Source organism: Mus caroli, chromosome 17, assembly GCF_900094665.2.
Source record: "Mus caroli chromosome 17, CAROLI_EIJ_v1.1, whole genome shotgun sequence".
NCBI lineage: Eukaryota > Metazoa > Chordata > Mammalia > Rodentia > Muridae > Mus > Mus caroli.
The window spans coordinates 26,518,077-26,538,358 of record NC_034586.1 but is presented as its reverse complement, the minus strand read 5'-3'; the positions used below and the strand labels follow the sequence as shown (position 1 = coordinate 26,538,358).

Here is a 20,282-nt window from a genome sequence, read left to right as displayed (position 1 = left end):
ATGTTAATGCTAATAACTCTTAAAGTTTATGACGGAAAGGTTTCCAGAACATCTAACTTGAAAACAAATTGTGTGTGCGTATGTGTATGTGTGTGTGTGTGTGTGTGTATGTGTGTGTGTGTGTATATGTGTGTGTATGTGTGTGTATGTTGTATGTGTGTATGTGTGTGTATGTTGTATGTGTGTGTATGTGTGTGTATGTGTGTGTATGTGTGTGTGTGTATGTGTGTGTGTATGTATGTGTGTGTGTGTATGTGTGTGTGTGTATGTGTGTATGTGTGTGTGTGTTGTGTGTGCAGGGATGTAGTGTGGGGGTGTACAGATACATGTGTGTGCAGGTGCACATGTGTATGCATATGTGGAGACCATAGTGCAACCCCGGTGGCATTCCTCAGGTGCCACCCACCTGTTTTTCTTTTTTGAGACAGGGTCTCTTACTGACCTTGAACTTACTGATTCATCTAAACTGCATGGCCACTGACCCTAGGGATGCTCCTGTCTTTGCCTCCCCAGGAATTATGGATTACAAACATGCCTTCCTCCTCCTCCTCCTCTTCTTCCTCCTCCTTCTCCTTCTTCTTTTTCTCCTCCTCCTCCTTCTCTCCTTTCTCCTTTTTCCTTTCTTCTCCTCTTCCTTCTTCCTCTTCTTCTTCTTCCTTCTCTTCCTCTTCCTATCTTCCTCTTCCTCCTCTTCTTCTTCCTCCCCCTCCTCTTCCTCCTTCTCTCCTCTTCCTCTTCCTCTTTTTCATCCTCTTCCTCTTTCCCCTCCTCCTCTTCCTCCTCCTTCTCCTCTTCCTCCTCTTTTTACATAGGCTCTAGAAATTGAACTCAGGTCCTTCCCATTGCAATGCAAGAACTTTACCACCCAAGCTACCTAGACTGTGCTTTCAGAAGAACCCACCCTCCCCTCCTTCAGCCCCTGTAGTAAATACCTCTGAAGCAACTGCAGAGCCTGCTGGGAGGACAAGATCTTCCCAAAGGTACTGTTCATAAACGCCTGGATTTGAATCTAAAATAGAACATTAACATTCAAGTTATGTTTACGTGAAGGAGTCTAGTTTTGTTTCATATCTACCACCTGAGCGCCTAGTGATGCCTGTGGCCTAGTCTGCTGTGGTGGCCACAAGCCATGTGGCTGCTGAATGAAGCATCACCCCTTAGAAGTGAGACATAGGTGAGTTTAAAATACACACAACATCTTAACAACTTCATACCCGCCCCCCTCCCTGCCTACAAACCCACGGAGGTTATATAAAATACTTATTTTATGGCTTAGAAATTAATAACATGTGAAAATTATAATATTCTGAATAGACTGGACTAAAAACTATATAATTTCAAAATGAATTTCAGCTTCTTTTTCATCCATTCATGCAGCTGTTAGGAAGACATGAGTCCCTTGGGTGGTTTCCATGAGCAGCTCCTGATTGGATGTTCTAATTGAGAGAATGAATGGAAGGGGAAAGGTTCCCTTGCTAAGTGCTCTTCTTTGGGATGCTAATTTCTAACCGTGTTGCTGGGACAGTGTATTGACATTACAAACAGAAGATATGAGCTGCCCACTCTACTGCCCTGGGAAATCTTGTTGCTGGGGCTCAGTAGGAACGGGAGACAGAAAATGTTCCTCCCAAGATTCCGACCAACCCTGGCAATGAGCTTCAAGCTCTTGGCCCTGAAATATGGAACTGAAATTGCTCTTTGCTGATTCTTTTTACCACATGGACTGTATCGGTATTGGTGGTCCAATGGATCACAACCATGGGTTAGTCAGACACTGTAAACAGAAGGAAAGTCAAAATACTGACAGCACAGTCAAGGTATCTAGCAATAGCTATCAAAAGGCTTATAGGAGCTGGGTTTGACAGGACACACCTATAACCCTAGCACTCAGGAGATAGAGGCAGGGAAACTAGAAAAATCTGAGGCCAGCCTGAGCTTTGTACAGAGACCCTGTCTCTCAAAAAACTGAAGAGCTGGGATGTAGCTCAGTGGCACACTGCCTGCCTAGTTGGAACAAATCACCAGTCAAAAAAAAAAAAAAAAAAAAAAAAAAAAAAAAAAAAAAAAAAAAAAGAAAAGAAAAAGAAAAGAAAGAAAGAAAGAAAAAGAAAGAAAGAAAGGGAAAGAAAAATCATATGGCCACCAACTTTATTGGAAGCTAAAATTTACTTCTTTCATAATATATAATCATCATTAATAAATCATAAAGTTTTCAGAGAGCAAAATTTTTAATTCCTGTTGCCATGAATATTTAATTCCCAATTTATTTCGGGAGTAAATTCCATCCAGCCCAACTAGCCAAAATGAACAGTAATAACGGGAATATATCTTAATATCAGAACATAATTTTCAAAAGTGGAAGGGAAATGAAAAGTAAGTTAACTTCTCAGACCTGATGATGTGGGCCTGTGATCTCAGTTGCTCTGTAGGCTAATGTAGAAAGATCGCTAGTTCAAAGACTGTCTTGTCCATAGAGGGAGTTCAAGGCCAGCCTAGGCAACTTAATGAGACCCCATGTCAAAATGAAAAGGATGAGGAATGCAGTTCAGTGCTAAGAGTACTTGCCTAGCACATGTGGGACCTAGTAACACACACAAAACAACAGCAACAACAAAACAGTCCAAAAGACAGACAAAGGATAAAACTTAAGAGAGGATTCAACAGTCAAGAGCACTGGCTGCTCTTACGGAGGACCTGGGTTCAATTTCTAGCACCTACAAGGCAGCTCTCAACCTTCTGTTAACTCCAGTTCCAGGGGATGCAGTGCCCTCTTCTGGCCTCTGCTGGAACTGCATGCACGATGTGCACACACACACACACACACACACACACACACACACAGAGGCAAACACATACATAAAAGAAAAATAAGTATATATATTTTTTAAATTGAAGGAAACCTGTTCCAAAAGCAGACAGTATGATTGTAGGAGTGGTGATACCTTAGTGGTGCTGGCGTATTGATATTGCCAAGATTACATGTAATATACACCTTAAAGATTTTAAAAGCAATATTTACACATATGTCTTATTTTTTCTTTCATTCTTCATGGCAAGAAACAGAGTTCCAAAAATTGGGAAAAGCAGGCCAGGGGGAAAGCTCAGCAGGCAAAGGCACTTTACACCCATGTAGAAAGACCCTTTGGGTGTATGGCTATTCATGCATGTCTTCTACTGGGTACTCATTTTTCATTAAACTATACTGTCCAAGAAAGGCACATGATACGAAAGAGTCAACAGCTTAGCTCTGCTAAGACAGAGAAAGCTATTCCTTCATAGTAATCCTGCTTCACTTAAGGTCTGTTAGATGGCTCTGGGCCAGAAGGCAAAGGACAAGCGCTCCTACATTGTGAAGAATGGGGAGGGGGGGCTGTCTCTACAATGTATTTAACTTTTGGAAGCTATGTTTCTGTGCTTTTCATTTGTTTTCAGATCCCTGGCGGGGTTAAAGCCTAGTCATAGTCTCATAAGCAAACTTAAGTTGTTTAGCGTTAAACTGGAAGATGATCGAAAAGGATGGTTTTCAGATGGTCATACAAGTTAAAATCAAAACATAATTCAGATATAAAATTGTAAGCTCTTTAAGTTAGGATAAATGTTAAAGTAATGTACCTAGGTTGACAAAATTGATAGACTGGATGTTATTAGTATATATCATACGTTATAGTTTACACAACTGCTATTTCTATGTTCAATGTATATCTGAGAGAAAAGGCCATTTTTAAATGGATTAAAAAGGGTAAAATGTAGCTGGGCGTGGTGGCGCACGTCTTTAATCCCAGCACTTGGGAGGCAGAGGCAGGTAGATTTCTGAGTTTGAGGCCAGCCTGGTCTACAAAGTGAGTTCCAGGACAGCCAGGACTATACAGAGAAACCCTGTCTCAAAAACAAAAACAAAAACAAAAACAAAAGGGTAAAATGTTATGGATCTGGTTTATTACTGATGTTAATTGAGCTCTCAAATCACATGGGAATTCACATGTCTGCAGGTAAGACACCTTGGGTCCCTGCCCCCATCTGGCTCTAATTGGTAAATAAAGTTGCCAGCGGCCAATGGTAGGGCAAGGAGACAGAGGCGGGACTTTAGATTTTCTGTCAAGGGAACCCAGGGAAGAAGAAGAATCGCCATGCTGGGGAGGCAGGAGGATCAGGCTTGAGAGCTGCAGGAGAAAAAGCATACAGCCATGGAGGAGTCGGGGAAGAGCGGCCCAGGGACCCCTCCCCCCCGCTGGTCTGGAGCAACAAAGGTAGAATGTTAGTAAGCACTAATTCATAGAATAGGAGGGGAGGCGTTAGCAATGCGCATGTCTGGGAGTGACCCAGCTAGAGTATGTCGCCAGGTGGCGGTGGGACAACATGAATATGAATAGTGTTAATATTTAATACAACAATGTATAAAAGAGCTCTGGACGTGTGCTTATTCATGCATGCCTTTTACTGGATACACTCATTTTTTTCATTAAAAAAAAAGATTAGAGGCCAGAAAAAAAGGTCAGTAAAGCACATAGGTTGCAAGCATGAAGACATGAGTTCAGATCCCATCGTTGGCATGAAAAGGGCCCCTACAGACTCATAGGGAATGAAATGAGTGGAGAACTGACCTGGTTGTAGTAGGTGTGGTCTTGTTTGAGGGATGTGGCCTTATAGTAGGTGTGGCCATGTTTGAGTGGGTGTGGCCTTATTCAAGTAGATGTAGTCTTGTTTGAGTAGGTGTGGGCTTGTTGGAGTAGGTGTGGGCTTGTTGGAGGAAGTGTATCACTGAGGATGGACACTGAGGTTTTAGAAGCTCAAGCCAGGCCCAGTATCAGGGTCTCTTCTTGCTGCCTGTGGATCTAGATGTCGAACTCTCAGCTCCTCTCCAGCACCATGCCTGCCTGGATACTGCCATGCTTCCCACCATGATGATAATGAACTAAACCTCTGAACCTGTAACCTAGCCCCAGTTAAATGTTTTCTTTTAAAGGAGTAGCTGTGGCCATGGTGTCCTTTCACAGCAATTGAAACCCTAACTAAAACAGGTCCCCAGAATCGTCATAAAAAGAAAAAAAAAAGGTAATGTGTGGCTACAATTTCAGCAATGACACAAGATTGATCACTGGAAATTTGTGATTAAGTTCCAGGCCAATGACAGGCATTAACCCAGATAAAAGGTAGAAGACACCTGAGATTGTCCCCTGGCCTTGCCACCTTGCACATAAATACCCCCCCCACACACACACAACTAAACACATGACCATACGCATCCATGTGCACACGTGCACACACACACACAGGTAGAAAATGTTTTATAAGTTGCTTTTAAAAAATTATTCACCCTACAAATTTCTTAAAGCAACTTGGAACAGGAATAAAATAAATGGTAAATACATGTGGCTGGAGAGATGGTTCAGCAGTTAAGAGCCCTGGCTGCTCCTGCAGAGGACCTACGTTCCATTCCCAGCACCCACGTGGTGGCTCACAACTGTAACTCCAGTTCCAGGACATCTGATACCCTCTTCTGGCTTCTGAGGAACCAGGCATATGCACATGGTACACACACATACATGCAGACAAAACAACAAACAAAATGAAATAAAACCTTTTTTTAGAAAGATCAATACAGAAGCATCACTCTGCATGGATTTTTGTAATAGCAGCGCCAAGAAGAACCATCCACGATGCTCCCATCTATATGCATGCAAGCTTGTGTAGCTACTGACCTCTAAAATATTGATTTTCCCCATAAACTCTGTGAAGTCTGTGTCAAATTCTGTTCTCCGTGGATCCAGGATGTCATATTGGTTCTTCTTAATGCCCTGATAGATGTTTTTGAACTTTATCCCCAGAATATCGATTCCTTCGATTGTAGAGTTGCTCAAGGCTGAGTATGTTTGCACAATGGTTATCATCTCTGTAATCTTCCAAAAGAAACATTGCATGGTTAGAAATGAGTTCTCAGGCCCCTTCTCTAGACGGGGCTCCTGTGTTAAACGTTGCTGACCAGGGGTGCTGTTTTGGAATGCTGTTGAGACATTAGGAGATAGGAGTAGCTAGAGGAAGGAGGCCACTGAGGGTGTGCCTGGGAGAGTCACTGACATGGAAACTTCTAGCTTCTTTGGAAAGTCAGTTATGGCAAATGAGGTTTTGCTGGGCTACACAGGTAAAAGGATGTTTTGCTGGAGCAGACACAGGAAAGATCAAAGGGGGGACGGCCCATGGTGGATGGTGCCATCCCTGGGCTGGTAGTCCTGGGTTCTATAATAAAGCAAGCTGAGCAAGCCAGGGAAAGCAAGCCAGTAAGTAACATCCCTCCATGGCCTCTGCATCAGCTCCTGCCTCCAGGTCCTTACCCTGTGTGAGTCCCTGTCCTGACTTCCTTGGGTGATGAACAGCAATGTGGAAGTGTAAGCTGAATAAACCCTTTCCTCCCCAACTGGCTTCTTGGTTGTGATGTTTTGTGCAGGAGTAGAAACCCTGACTAAGACACTCTCCAAAAACTAATACCTAGGAACCTTTAGGGTGGCTTCCCTACAGCCTTCTAAACGATACCATCCCTCCTCAGTCAGTCTTAATGACTGAAGTCAGAGGTGCGGCTTTCTGCTCAGCAAAGGTTTCCCCTACACAGAGAATGTTGGTCCTGAGAGAGAGAGAGAGAGAGAGAGAGAGAGAGAGAGAGAGAGAGAGAAGAGCGCAAATGGGCTTCAAACTTTGCCCGCTTACAGGGCTCACAAGCCACACATTTTCTCAGGTTGATATTGTGGCTGAGAGCCGGAGCCTTCAAGTTCAAGATCTATCTGTGCAACAAGAATTGAGGTCTTGGGAGAGGTGAAATTCTGCAATAGCCTTGCGTCATCACAAGGCGCTAGCCCTGAGAGAGAGAAGATACCAGCTCAAACACACACAGTTGTGGCATCTGAGGAACCTGACTGACTGAGTTGGATCAATACTAGGAAGAGGCCTGAGTTAATGATCCTCACCCACACGACCTGAACCCCAAAATAACTAGCCCCATGTTAAGGGGGGGGGGGCTGTGGCTGCAGAATGCTTACTTTCTCCAGTCTCTTACAGAAGGCTTCGAATTTTCCAAATATATACATTTCTGAAACTTCAAAAGACTTCTCCCCGGAGGATTCTAAAATCTGCTTCCTTGTTTTGTGAAAGGATGCCTGGTATTCCTTGAAGAGAAAGATGCAATCCTACAAGAGAATTAGAGAAAAAAAAAAATCAGGCAGGGGGATGGGCGACAGGTTTATGATAGGCTGACCATGCCAGCCCCATCAAACAAAGGCTGGTACTGTTAGCAAATGTTCATGTCCTCTGTATATAAAGACCTGTGATCGACAATATCTGTTTTTAAATGTTTATTTTAAACTTTATTATAAAAGCCTCCACACAAACACACACACACACACACACACACACACATCGTGCACTGAAATTATCCAGACTAACAGACCATACAACTCAAGGAACTCAGATACAGTGAGAGTAGTCATTCAGAAAGCATGGATTTTTGAATACACAATTTGGTTCTGTCTCACTTATCTATTTCCCTTAACTCTTCCTGAACGTATGACATCAGGTTCCATGGCTAACTAAACGAAACTGCTGTGCCGTTAAGTTACCTTCTAATTATTCATGCTTGCACTCAACCTGGGTCAGAGGTGCGTTTACAGTGGGCAGCAGTCAATGGAGAGTCAATGGGGTTTTGGTTTCTTTCAAATCTGTTATGTTATGTGAACATGTGCTTTAGCCCAGGCGTGGGGTAAGAGGCTGCTTCACAGCAGGTGATTATGATTTGCCTCGAGCACTGGCGGGGGCTGATCTTTGCCAGCTGCAGAAAGTTTAATTCTGGGACTCTAGAGAGGGTGGAAATGCCAGAGCTCTAAGAGGGGCAGAAGGTGTGAAGAAGAAAGATGGAAGGAGGAGGAGGAGAGCGAGGAGGGGAAGAGGGGAGGAAGAGAGAGGAGGAAGAAAGAGAGGAGAAGAAGAGGAAGAGGAGAGGAAGGAGGAGGAAAGGGAGGAGAAGAGCAAGGAGGAGGAGGAGAGGGAGGAAGAGAGGGAGAAGGGAAGGGATAAGGGGAAGAGGAGAGGAAGAGGAAAAGGAGGATGGGAGGGAGGAGGGAAGAGAGGAGGAAGAAAGGGAGGAGGAGGGAGGATAAGAGGGAGGAGGAAGGAGAGGAGGAGGCTTCTGCTCCCCACCCTCTGCCCCCATGTTCCTGGTAGCTGTTGTCAAGTGTTCACAAGCAGAAGAAATTAGAGATATATTAATGACAAAGATTGTACTTGCCCCAAAGAACTCAATGACCTTAATCAGCAGGAAGTTGTCTAATGAGGTCTACGACCCATTAGCCTCTAAACCTTCTTTCTCCCCTGCCTAGTGTTGAGAAGTTTGAAGGGAGATAAGAGATATAAGAACCTCAATAACATAGCCCCAGCCCCCAAATAGTGCCTACAGATATAGACTGGTGTACTGGGTTTGTGTGTCAACTTGACACAGGCTGGAATTATCACAGAGAAAGGAGCTTCAGCTGGGGAAGTGCCTCCATGAGATTCAGCTGTGGGGCATTTTCTCAGTTGGTAATCAAGGGGGGAGGGCCCATTGTGGGTGGTGCCATCCCTGGGCTGGTAGTCTTGGGTTCTATAAGCAAGCAAGCAAACCAGAAATTAACATCCCTCCACGGCCTCTGCGTCAGCTCCTTCGTCCTGACCTGCTTGAGTTCCTGTCCTGACTTCCTTTGGTGATGAACAGCAATGTGAAGGTGTAAGCCGAATAAACCCTTTCCTCCCCAACTTACTTCTTAGTATGATGTTTTGTGCAGGAATAGAAACCCTGACTAAAACAGCTGGCCAGAATGTTGAAAATGAGAGACTGGGTGCTCAGCACTCAAGGGGACACCTATCAACACCCCCTCCCCAACCAAGGATTGGGAACACTGAGGGAGGAGGAAGAGGGAGAAGAATGTCTGAGCGGGAAGAGGGTTTGGGGGCTGCGACATGCTTTCTGGACATAACACAGCTGTTGTATTTATTAACTCTCGGCCGCTGCAGTTCCCTGCGTAGGACCTGCACGAGATCAAGCCAGCCAGACGTCAGGCTTGGATGAGGAGGTGAGCTCCAGGCACCCCCTCTTACTGCTGACAGATTATGCTTGTAGGTGTGGAATGTCCTTCTTTCAGAAGGCTTTGACTACAAGTGGGATTCTCAGCTCCTGGGGACAGTCCCACACCAGTGTATTAAATGGACTTAATGGATCATAAAAAACAAAACAAAACAAAACAAAACAAAAAACCCAAAAACAAGAAGTTGGGAGAAGATACTGTTATGGTTTGTCTATGCTCAGCCCAGGAAGTGTCACTATCAGAAGGTGTGGCCTTGTTGGAGTAGGTGTGTCACTGTGGGTGTGGGCTTTAAGACCCTCATCCTAGCTGCCTGGAAGCCAGTCTTCCACTAGCAGCCTTCAGATGAAGCTGTAGAACTCTCAGCTCCTCCTGTACCATGCCTGCCTGGATGCTGCCCTGCTCCTGCCTGGATGATAATGGACTGAACCTCTGAACCTGTAGGCCAGCCTCAGTTAAATGTTGTCCTTTCCGAGAGTTACTGTGGTCACAGTGTCTCGTCACCACAATAGAACCCTGACTAAGAGTCATTCCCTATTTCTTGGCTGTCCTTGCCCTTTGCACTGGTTCCGGGGCACTTCTAGGTTTGGTTTTTTCTGAGGCTTTTTTCCTTGCTCACTCTGGCACTCCAAGTCTTCACTGGCTCAGCTCATCTTCCCTTCGGATAAATGGCAGTTTCTTTTATTTATTTATTTTTATTTTATTTTTTATCTAGTTAGGTTTTTTGTTTTTTGTTTTTTTGTTTTGTTTTTGTCTCCACTTGTTAGGTGTAGTCTCTGGACACATTTCAAAGCATCTTCCAAACGCTTGTGTTCTGCTGTCAAAGGGAGAAAGCTGTGTCCAGACTTTCATGTCTCCCGGAAGGTAGCTCCCTGTTGCTTGAGGCCCCTAAGAGCTCATTCTTCTTTAAGTTACTGAGAGCTGTTTTGCTTCTCGGTGTTTGATGGTTCTTTTCTTTGTCTGTTAGTGCTCTTGATCCCAGGAAAAGAATCTGTGCTTCTCAGGACTGACAATCAAGTCCCATGTGAATGTATGCGGGAGAAGAGATACCTACAACCTCAATGGATAACGGCAGAAGAGTCCACTTCACAATTTTTCCCTTCGCCCATCCATTTCTTCACCTTCTGTTGCTGTTGTTTGAGAACAGGAATCCCATGTAGCCCAGGGTGGCCTCAAGCTCCCTGTGTAGCCAAGGTTGACCTTGAATTCCCAATGTTCCCATCTCTACCACCCCCACACTAGGGCAACAACGATGTGCCTCCAGGCCTCTTTTATGAGCTGCCAGAGAGGGGGCCCAGAGGTTTATGCATGTTTAGCAAGCTTTCTACCAATCCAGCTACATCCTTAGCCCAGTTTCTCCATAATTCTAGAATAAGTGCCTCAGCTTCTTTTTCCTTCTGTAATTTGAGCACAGGTACTTGTCTAAGGCTACTGGGGGCGGAGTAGGGGGAGGGGCATCTGCCCGGGTCTCTTCTGGGCTGGTTAGTGTTGCTGTCCAACACTGTACACCTGCCAGTCAGAGCCCACTTCAGTTAGTTTTTCCACTTCTCCTGGTACTTTAACTTGCTCTTCTCATTGTGACTTATAAAATACTTTGTTACTTTGAATCATCCAGGGGAAGGGAGCATTGCGCATGCGTGCAGGTGCCTACAGAGCCAAAGGGTTCCGGATCCTCATGGCACTCTCTACCACCACTGAGCCATCTCTCTGGCTCCACCAGAGTGAACTATGACAATCCTCTTTTATATTCCCACACTACTCCGTGACGGCTTCCAAGGGAGCACGTTTTCATGAATGAACAAAGAGAACAAGATTGAGCTGCCAGGTGAGAGCTTTGCTTTATGAAAAATGAAACGCTTTTACAAACCTGGATCTTTTTTAGTACAGCTGGCGTTTCCTGGTCCCACACATGGTTTGTTCCGCCATCAGTAATGTATGCTTTGCAGGCTGTTACCATCTGATTTGTCACCTAAAATAAAGGTAGGTACAAAGTGGCTGTAGGTGAATGGCATTTAAAAGTATAATACATGTGATAAATAATTAATTTGTGGAGTATGTAAATCACAAAATTAAAAACAACAACAAACAAAACACAAATCAAATCAAAATAAGAAAACCCAAAACATTTACCTACTGCAATTATGTCAATGTCCCTGGGGTCATGAGTCCCAAAGTCAAGCACATTTTCTATTTGTCTAGTACACTTCCATTTAAGTCCTGACCTAGTCCAAAGTAATGAATGACAGCCACTTAAAATGGTTACGGGAAAGGGCTAAGAGTTGGCTCAGCAGTTAAGAGCACTGACTGCTCTTCCAAAGGACCAGAGTTCAATTCCCAGCACCCATGTGGCAGCTCACAGCTGTCTGCAACTCCAGTTCCAAGACCCAACATCCTCACTAAGGCACGTACAAATGCAAAACACAGAATGCATGTACAGGCAAAACACAGATGCACATAAAAAAATTATTTTTTTTTTAAAAGGGAAAAAGATGGTTGAGTGGAAGACTATAGATCAATGCTTGCCCTGCATGCTCAAGACCTTGGGTTCCATCACTTCAGACAGGTGAACCTCAGGAGGTAGAGGCAGGGGCATCAGAGGTTCAAGGTCATCTGCCCTCTACAACATAAAAGAATTTGAGAGCAGTCTGGGAAACATCCTGGGCAGAGGGGGAGAGGGAGAGGGAGGGAGAGAACTCGCCATGGTGGGCTGGTGAGATGGCTCAGCAAGTCAAGGCGCTTGTCTCACAAGCCAGGCAACCTGAGTTCAGTCCCAGGAACACAGGGAAAGGTAGAACAGAACAGACCCTACAAAGTGTCCTCTGACCTCCCCAGGCTGCTGTGGCATGCCAACATCAAACACACACACCACCACGCCACTGCCGCTGCCGCTGCCACTGCCGACTACAACTACAAGGGAAAGGTAGAGCAGAACAGACTCTACAAAGTGTCCTCTGAACTCCCTGGGCTGCTGTGGCATGCCAATATCAAACACACACACCACCACGCCACTGCGGCCGCCGCTGCCACTGCTGACTACGACTACAACGACTATGACTACAAAGACAAAGAAAAACACTCACCTTGATGAATAATGATGTCATCCTCTCTGATGTATTATAATACCTCGACACACTGTGAATCATTCTGATGGCATTGATCAGGTTCTGTATTCCGTGTGCCATGGAAACCTAAAATCATCCAGATACAGGAAGTAAATTCTATCATACACGTGATCCCGGTTTGCTTCCGACGGCTGCGACCACACGCCACGGCCAAATGCTTTAACGGTGCAAGTTAACTTTAGGAACCCTGATTCTTAGTTTTCTGGACTCTGAGCCACCCCTCCAGGCCCTAGAAAACCCCACCATCAGGAGTGTGCTCACCAGGTCATAGTTATAGAGGGGCTGACATACTTTCTCCAGGGTGTACAAATAGCGCACGTTATCCTTTGATTCATTTGCAGTGTCGGTGATTCGTGCGTCCAAATCCCGCCAGTTCTAAGGAATCAAAATTGCATAAGAATCCAATTATCAACCTAAATATCTCACTGTGCTTCAATTTAGTCACGAAACTCAAGCTGTTTTCCCTGACCAAACAGACCCTGTCCAAATCTGATTGGTGTAATTTTCTTTTTCTTCCTGAAAAAGATTCACTTGAGCTGGAGAGATGGCTCAGATGTTAAGAACACTGGCTGTTCTTCCAGAGGTCCTGAGTTCAATTCCCAGCAACCATGTGGCCACTCACAACTGTCTAATTAAACTGTAGTTCCATGAAACCTGACACCCTCTTCTGGTGTGCAACTGAACATGCAGACAAGGCACCTATACATGGAAATAAATCTTTTTAAAAAGAAAACAATGGGCTGCAGAGATGGCTCAGTGGTTAAGAGCACTGTCTGCTCTTTCAGAGGTCCTGAGTTCAGTTCCCCAGCAACCAGATGGTGGCTCACAACCATCTGCAATGAAATCCGATGCCCTCTTCTGGAGTGTCTGAAGACAGCTACAGCGTACTCATAGACATAAATAAATCTTTAAAAAATAATAATAAAACAATTTACTTTTTATTTGTTTAATTATGTGTTTGTGGGGTAGGAGAGAGGGAGTGTGTGAGTGAGTGCAGGTACCCAGGGAGGCCAGAAAAAGGTATCAGATTCCCTGGAGCTGGAGTCAGGGGTGCTCGTGAGCTTCCTGACATGGGTAGTAAGCAGCAGACTAGGGCCCTTTGGAAGAGCAGTGAAGTGCACTTAACCACTGAGCCATTTCTCCAGCCCCTGATATCTCCTTGTCTTGTAGAACCTAAAACTGGCTGTTATAAGCAGGTTAAATGCTTGACAAAAAAATAAAGTCATTCCTTTGTGATTGTTGTCCTTGTGTATAGACTTGGACTAGACCTGCTTCTGTCCAGAATGGTTTTTCCAAGATGGGTACTCAATGACATTATATAACAGTTCTGGGTCTTCCACAGTGAGTCCTGTCACTAGAACATGATTCAAAGGAAATACCCATATTGGCAAAATGGACTCAGTTGGAAGTCAACTCTCAAGTTTTGTCCTTTGAACCTGAACTGTGGCCCAGAGGCTGGTGTTCTCTTGTGCTTGTTTCTCAGCTTGTACCGTCATCTTGAAGGCTGGAGAGAAGCTTTGGGAGGTGTGGCCTGGCAGGCAGAGGAGAGCCTCCGCAGATGCCAGCATCTTTTCCCTGTCTGCTGGTCTGCCCCATGTCAAAGGCATCTGCCACATGCCCCTGATACCATGAGCTCCACTGGATCCAACCACAATGATGGGTGATGCCTTGGAAACCAGGAGCCAAACAGACCATTCTGCCTTTGGCCTTCCTCGTGTTTTTCTCACGGTGATGAGATAGATACAGAAAATTAGAACCAGAGGCAGGGCCGGGCGTGGTGGCGCACGCCTTTAATCCCAGCACTCGGGAGGCAGAGGCAGGTGGATTTCTGAGTTCGAGGCCAGCCTGGTCTACAAAGTGAGTTCCAGGACAGCGGGGCTACACAGAGAAACCCTGTCTCGAAAAACCAAAAAAAAAAAAAAAAAAAAAGAACCAGAGGCAGGACATCAGTATGGCCGTCAACCTGACAATGTGGTTCTTAGGCCTTCCAAACTGGCCTGAGGTAAGAAGGTAAGAAGGTAAGAAGGTGGGAGGGCTCGAAGCTGTGGCCTAGCTAAGCCTTCCCATGCTGTAAACAGAGATCAGCAGCAAGACCTTGTGGTGAGAATTTAGAAGATCAGAGGGCTGAAGTTATCTTTCAGAATCAAGAATGAAGAGCAGGATTAGGGAAGGGATATGATCGACAGACATTTGTTTTATACCTACAGGGTAAATCTCTTACCAAAAGAAAACAAAAACATTGTTGCATGTCCATGCAGAGAAATGTAAACTTCAAGGGAAAAAAAAAAGAGTAAGGAAAGGACCAAGTCAAACAGTGCCTCTGGGAGAGGCTAGAGAGGTTGTCCAGTGGTTAGAGCACTTGCTGTTGCAAAAGACCCAGGTTCGATACCCAGCACCCACACAAGGGGCCTCACAACCACTTCTCACTACAGTTCCAAGAGACTCAGTGCCTTCTCCCTTCTGCCGGCTCCATAGACATACATGTGCTTATGTGCATACATTAAACAAACAAATAAATCTTTAAAAAAATAAAAACAATCCCCAGGAAGAAAGGTAAAGGAGGTGGGGAAAGGCATACTGAGCAAAACTTTTGCCTTTTCGTCTTTCTGTGTCGCCCTTAAGTGTGATTACAAGTTGTTCTTCTCTTACTTGACATGATGCAGTGCTTGTCTGCACGTCTGTCTGTGCAGTCGCATGTGTCTGTGAAACACCCACGGAAGCGGAAGACCATGTCAGAGACCCTGGAACTAGAGTTACAGATGGTTGCTGGGTGCCCTGACCAGCCAGGTGAGCGCAGCGAGTGCTCCTGGCCACTGAGACACCTCCCCAGCGTGGCTCCTTACCTCCACAAATCTGTATTGATTCCCAATTCCCAAAACACCTTCCAAATAAAAGTGTTCGTTTCTCTGGATGGCACACCACAGATGAACTGCCAAGACTGAGAGATGAACCTTTGTCTCATCAGCTGGGAATTGTGGTGGTCTCTGAGAAAGCCTGATTCAAAGCTTAATACTTCTAAGCAAGTGACTGCTGTGTATCAAAGAAACCATCCCACGCCTTAGAACAAAATGAAAGAGTGGTCTCTGAAGGCTGGGAAGGGCATCAAAATAAAACTAGAGAGGGGGGAATTAGTTCTGGGTTCCCCCTGTAGCACAGTAGAGATAACTATTGATTAAAACAACCTACGGTGTGTTTCATGACAACTAGGAAAGTCTGAAATTCCTAACATGCAAAAATGATGCATATTTTTGTAGGACTGGAAAGAGAGCTTAGTCAGAAAAGCTTGCTGCAAAACAAGACCTGATTGTGAGACCCAGAGCCCATGTCCAAGAAAGCTGGATACAGTGGAACACATGTCACCCCAGGACCCGAGGAAGCAGGGCCAGGCAAATATCTGGGGCTCACTGGGTAGCCAGCCTAGCCTACTTAGCAGGAGAGGCAAGGGCCGGAGACAGAGCTCAGCAGTTAATTGTGTTCACTGCTCTGAGTTTAGCTCCTGGCTCCCATGCTGTGTGGCTTACAGCTACCTCTAACTCCAGCCACTGGGGATCCAATAGTCTGGCCTCCAAGGGGCATATAGAAGTGGTATATACTCAAACTACATCTCAAATTTCTTTTTTTTTTTTTTTAAGATTTATTTATTGATTATATGTAAGTACACTGTAGCTGCCTTCAGACTGTCCAGAAGAGGGCGCCAGACCTCGTTACGGATGGTTGCGAGCCACCATGTGGTTGCTGGGAGTTGAACTCTGGACCTTCGGAAGAGCAGTCGGGTGCTCTTACCCACTGAGCCATCTCACCAGCCCCCTCAAATTTCTTTAAGAGGCAGTTTGATAAGGATAATTTTCTAGTAAGTTGTTCTAAAGAAATCAAGTTTACAATAAAAGGCCCTTTTACACGTTTACAATGTTAAAGAACATAGAGTTTACCTTTAACAGCTTGGAGTGTGCGACATTTAGCACATTTATGACGGCCTTACAGCTGGACCCTTTAATCTGCTCAATGATGAAGTTGAACTTGGCTGACATACGCTTCCAATGCTCCAATTCGGTGAGGGGACCAGAATCATCAGCTTCTTTTCTCATCTGCTCACTCTCAATGAGGACCTGAAATTGAGTATCATCACATCTACCAGTAGCTCCCTCTTCTGACTGCTGTGGGTACTGCATGCATAGCCCCCTCTTCTGACTGTTATGGATACTGCATGCACAGCCCCCTCTTCTGACTATCCTGGGTACTGCAAGCATGTGATGTATATACATACGTGCAGGCAAAACAAAACAAAAAACTACATAAAATGAAATAAAATGAAAGATGTAAAAATTTCAAACTTTTCTATCACTAAAGGCACCCTGCCAAGTGAAAACAGGACCTAGCAGGTACAACAAAGAATTAAGATCTGGGAAACATTATGTGAAGTCCAGCAGTTCAAAGAGATAGCACCCCTCAATCAAAAAGAAAATTAAGTAAATGCTTTGACAGGTGAGTCAGCAAAGAAGAAGCCTAGGCAACCACTAACTAGGCCTAACTTCAGCGGTAGTCAGCAGAGAGCAAAGTTGACTGCGCTAGTCGTACAGCTGCTCTAACAGCCACCTGATAATGCTAGTTGATAATGCTAGCTAGCTGTAACTAAGGGCTTAAAGGAATGAGAGGGTCCATACACTTCTGTAAAGTACATAAATTAACTTAACCACCATGTCGCTTGTCTTTGCCACTCGAGGCTCAACAGTGAACAGCCTAGATTGTGGGGTGGCCTATAGACATGTCTGTGAGTCATTGTCCTGAGTACCTTAACTGATATGAAAAGACCCAGCCCAATGTGGTGGCACCATCCCCAAGGCAGGGGTCCTGGATTATATAAGGGCAGAGAGAAAGCTGAGCGAAAGTGAACATGCATGTGTGTGTGTATGTGTGTGTGTATGTGTGTGTGTTATGTGTGTGTATGTGTACATGTGTATATGTGTGAGTGTGTATGTGAGTGTGTATGTGTGAATGTGTGTGTATGTGTATATGTGTATGTGTGTGCATTATGTGTATGTGTGCATGTGTGTGTGTGAGTATGTGTATGTATGTGTGCATGTGTGTATGTGTGCATGTGTGTATGTGTGTATGTGTGTGAGAGTGTGTATATGTGTATGTGTGTGTGAGTGTGTGTGTGTATATGTGTATGTGGATGAGTGTGTGTATGTGTGTGTATATGTGTATGTGGGTGAGTGTGTGTATGTGTGTGTGTGTGTGTGTGTCTATGTGTATGTGTGTGTGTATATGTGTATGTGGGTGAGTGTGTGTATGTGTGTGTGTGTCTATGTGTATGTGTGTGTGAGTATGTGGGGGGGTGAGTGTATGTATGTGTATGTATATGTGTGTGTGTATGTGGGTGAGTATGTGTATGTGTGTGTATATGTGTATGTGGGTGAGTGTGTGTATGTGAGTATATGTGGGGGGTGGGTGGGTGTATGTGTATATGTGTGTATGTGTATGTGGTGAGTGTGTGTATGTGTGTGTGAGTATATGTGGGGGTGAGTGTGTGTATGTGTATATGTGTGTGAATGTGTGTGTATGTGTGTGTATATGTGTATGTGGGTGAGTGTGTGTATGTGTGTGTGTGTGTGTGTGTGTGTGTGTGAGTGTGTGTGTGTGTGTGTATGTGTGTGTGTGTGTATGATGCTGGAAACCAAGCTTAGGGTTTCATATGTATTAGGCAAGCACTCTACCATGAGATACCTTCCCAGCCCTGCTTTTGTCAGGTTATTTTATTACATCACTAAAAGCAAAAATACAACAATCACTGCATGGAGGACATAAAGATATCCAACAAGAGGCCGACACTGAGGGATTCCACCAAGACTCCTGAGCACACGTAAAGGAAGCCCTAGAGAAGACAGCCATTGCGTATGCATTACAGCCCTCTGTAATACCCAAAGGAGAAAGTCCTTGTGGAGGGAATGGAAGAACAAACCTCTCTGCTTCCTTAAATAAATGGGTATCTGATATAATCTCAATGCTGAAAAGTCTATCTAACAAAATACAATTTTTAAGGATCTTCCTGCCATCTGAGGTCACTTTTTCTTTTAAGATTCATTTTTATTTGATTTGATGTATACGGGTGTTTGCTTGCATGTATGTATGTGTACCATGGAAGCCAAAGAAGGGCCTCAGGTCCCCTGGAACTGGAGTTACAGATGGTTGAACCTACTTTGTGAGTGCTGGGAACTAAACTTGTGTCCTCTGCTAGGACAGTGTGGTGGTTTGAAAGACAATGGCCACCACAGGCTGATAGGGAGTGGCACTAGTAGGAGGTGTGGCCTTGCTGGAGTAGGCATGGCTTTGTTCGAGGAAGCTGCTGCTAGGGGGTGACCATGCTCATTGTGATAGTCTTTGGAGCTTAGGGCTTTGGAAGGTTATTAGATCGCAAGGGTGCTGCCCTTATTACTAAGATCTGCATCTCTATTAGTCAGTGCGTACATACGTGTTACATGGGTGTTCCTGCCTTTGTATGCACATGTTATATGGGTGTTCCTGCCCTTGTATGCACATGTTATATGGGTGTTCATGTCCTAGTACACATATGTTATATGGATATTCATGCCTTGTGCACCCATGTTATATGGGTGTTTATGCATTTGAATGCACGTTATATGGGTGTTCATGCCCTTGTACACACATGCTACATGGATGTATCTGCCATTGTATACACATGTAACATGGGTATTCCTGCCTTTGTATGCACCTGTTACATGGGTGTTCATGCCCTTGTACACACATGCTACATGGATGTATCTGCCGTTGTATACACATGTAACATGGGCGTTCCTGTCTTTGTATGCACCTGTTACATGGGTGTTCATGCCCTTGTACACACATATTAAAGGGAGGGCTAGATATCAACCTCAGCTGTCATTCCTCTGGCACCATCTACTCGGTTTTGAGACTGGACCTCTCACTGAGTCCTAGGCCTCACCAATTAGGCTAGACCAGCTGGCCAGTGTCAGGGATCTAGCCGCCTCTGTTCTCCCAATGCTGGCCAGTGTCAGAGATCTTGCCGTCTCTGTTCTCCCAGTGTTGCCCAATGTCAGGGATCTAGCCGTCTCTGTTCTCCAAGTGCTGGGGTTACAGGTGCACACCCCCACCCCTGGCTTTTAGTGTGGGTGCTGGGTATTGAAATCAAGAACTCACATGTGCATGGCAAGGACTTCAACAAATTAGCTCCCTCCACTGCCTGATGGGGTGCACTGTGTGAAGTCGTATCTCTGTCCTTCCTCACCTACCCAAGGCATTCTCTGATTGGCATTAATAAAAATCTGATGACCATTTAGCTGGGCAGGAAGTAGAAGGCAGGACTTCCTGGGAGGGAGAAAGGAGCTCTGGGAAAAAGAAAGAGCCAGTGATTTTGCCAAGAGACGTGAGAGGAGAAAGACATGACTACGGGCCTGGAAGGTATAGCTAGGCACATGGCTGGCTGGATGAGCTAGGTGGTCAGGTTAACTTAGATGAGCTGATGAGAGTCTGCCCAGCTAAGGCCTCAGCTCTGAAATACTAAAAAGGCCTCTCTGTGTGGTTAACTAGCTGGTTAAGGAATAATTTCCACCATATTAATTTCCAGCATTAATTAATATATACAGAATATTCATAATCGCTTTACAACTGCCCCCAACCATCAGGGACAAAATGTCATAGCTAGGACCCACAAGACTCCAGCCCAAGGGGAAAGGGCGGGGCCCCACCTGCTCGATCTGCTTGTACCACATCATCAGCACCTCCTCCAGCTGATGCACCATCTCCGAGCTGCTCGCTGCAGCTGTGACCTCTTCAAAGGTGTGCAGCTTGGAGAAGTCGATATTGTCCACCTTCTTCAACATCACTGTCCCCTCGATGCTTATGGTAGCACCTTAGAGAAGAAAACGAGACATTATGAAGAAGTGCCCAGTGTGTTCAGAGGCGAGCTGTGTTTCCGGGCTGTAATGTCTACAGAAATAGAGAAAGATCCTGTGCTTTATAAAGGTATAATTCGGGGCTGGTGAGATGGCTCAGTGGGTAAGAGCACCCGACTGCTCTTCCGAAG

At 45.0% G+C, this 20,282-nt stretch overlaps 1 protein-coding gene across 1 annotated transcript in view; it reads right to left on the bottom strand.

The window, feature by feature from the left end:
- Dnah8 (dynein axonemal heavy chain 8) overlaps nucleotides 1–20,282 on the bottom strand; it is a 248,314-nt gene that overhangs the window by 207,199 nt on the left and 20,833 nt on the right. The window contains exons 7-14 of the mRNA XM_021186523.1: nucleotides 19,945–20,108; nucleotides 16,150–16,326; nucleotides 12,482–12,595; nucleotides 12,179–12,286; nucleotides 10,966–11,067; nucleotides 7,029–7,175; nucleotides 5,700–5,897; nucleotides 933–1,009 (exon numbers count right to left, since the gene is read on the bottom strand). Coding sequence (XP_021042182.1) covers nucleotides 933–1,009; nucleotides 5,700–5,897; nucleotides 7,029–7,175; nucleotides 10,966–11,067; nucleotides 12,179–12,286; nucleotides 12,482–12,595; nucleotides 16,150–16,326; nucleotides 19,945–20,108 — 1,087 coding nt within the window. The remainder of the gene's footprint in view (nucleotides 1–932; nucleotides 1,010–5,699; nucleotides 5,898–7,028; nucleotides 7,176–10,965; nucleotides 11,068–12,178; nucleotides 12,287–12,481; nucleotides 12,596–16,149; nucleotides 16,327–19,944; nucleotides 20,109–20,282) is intronic.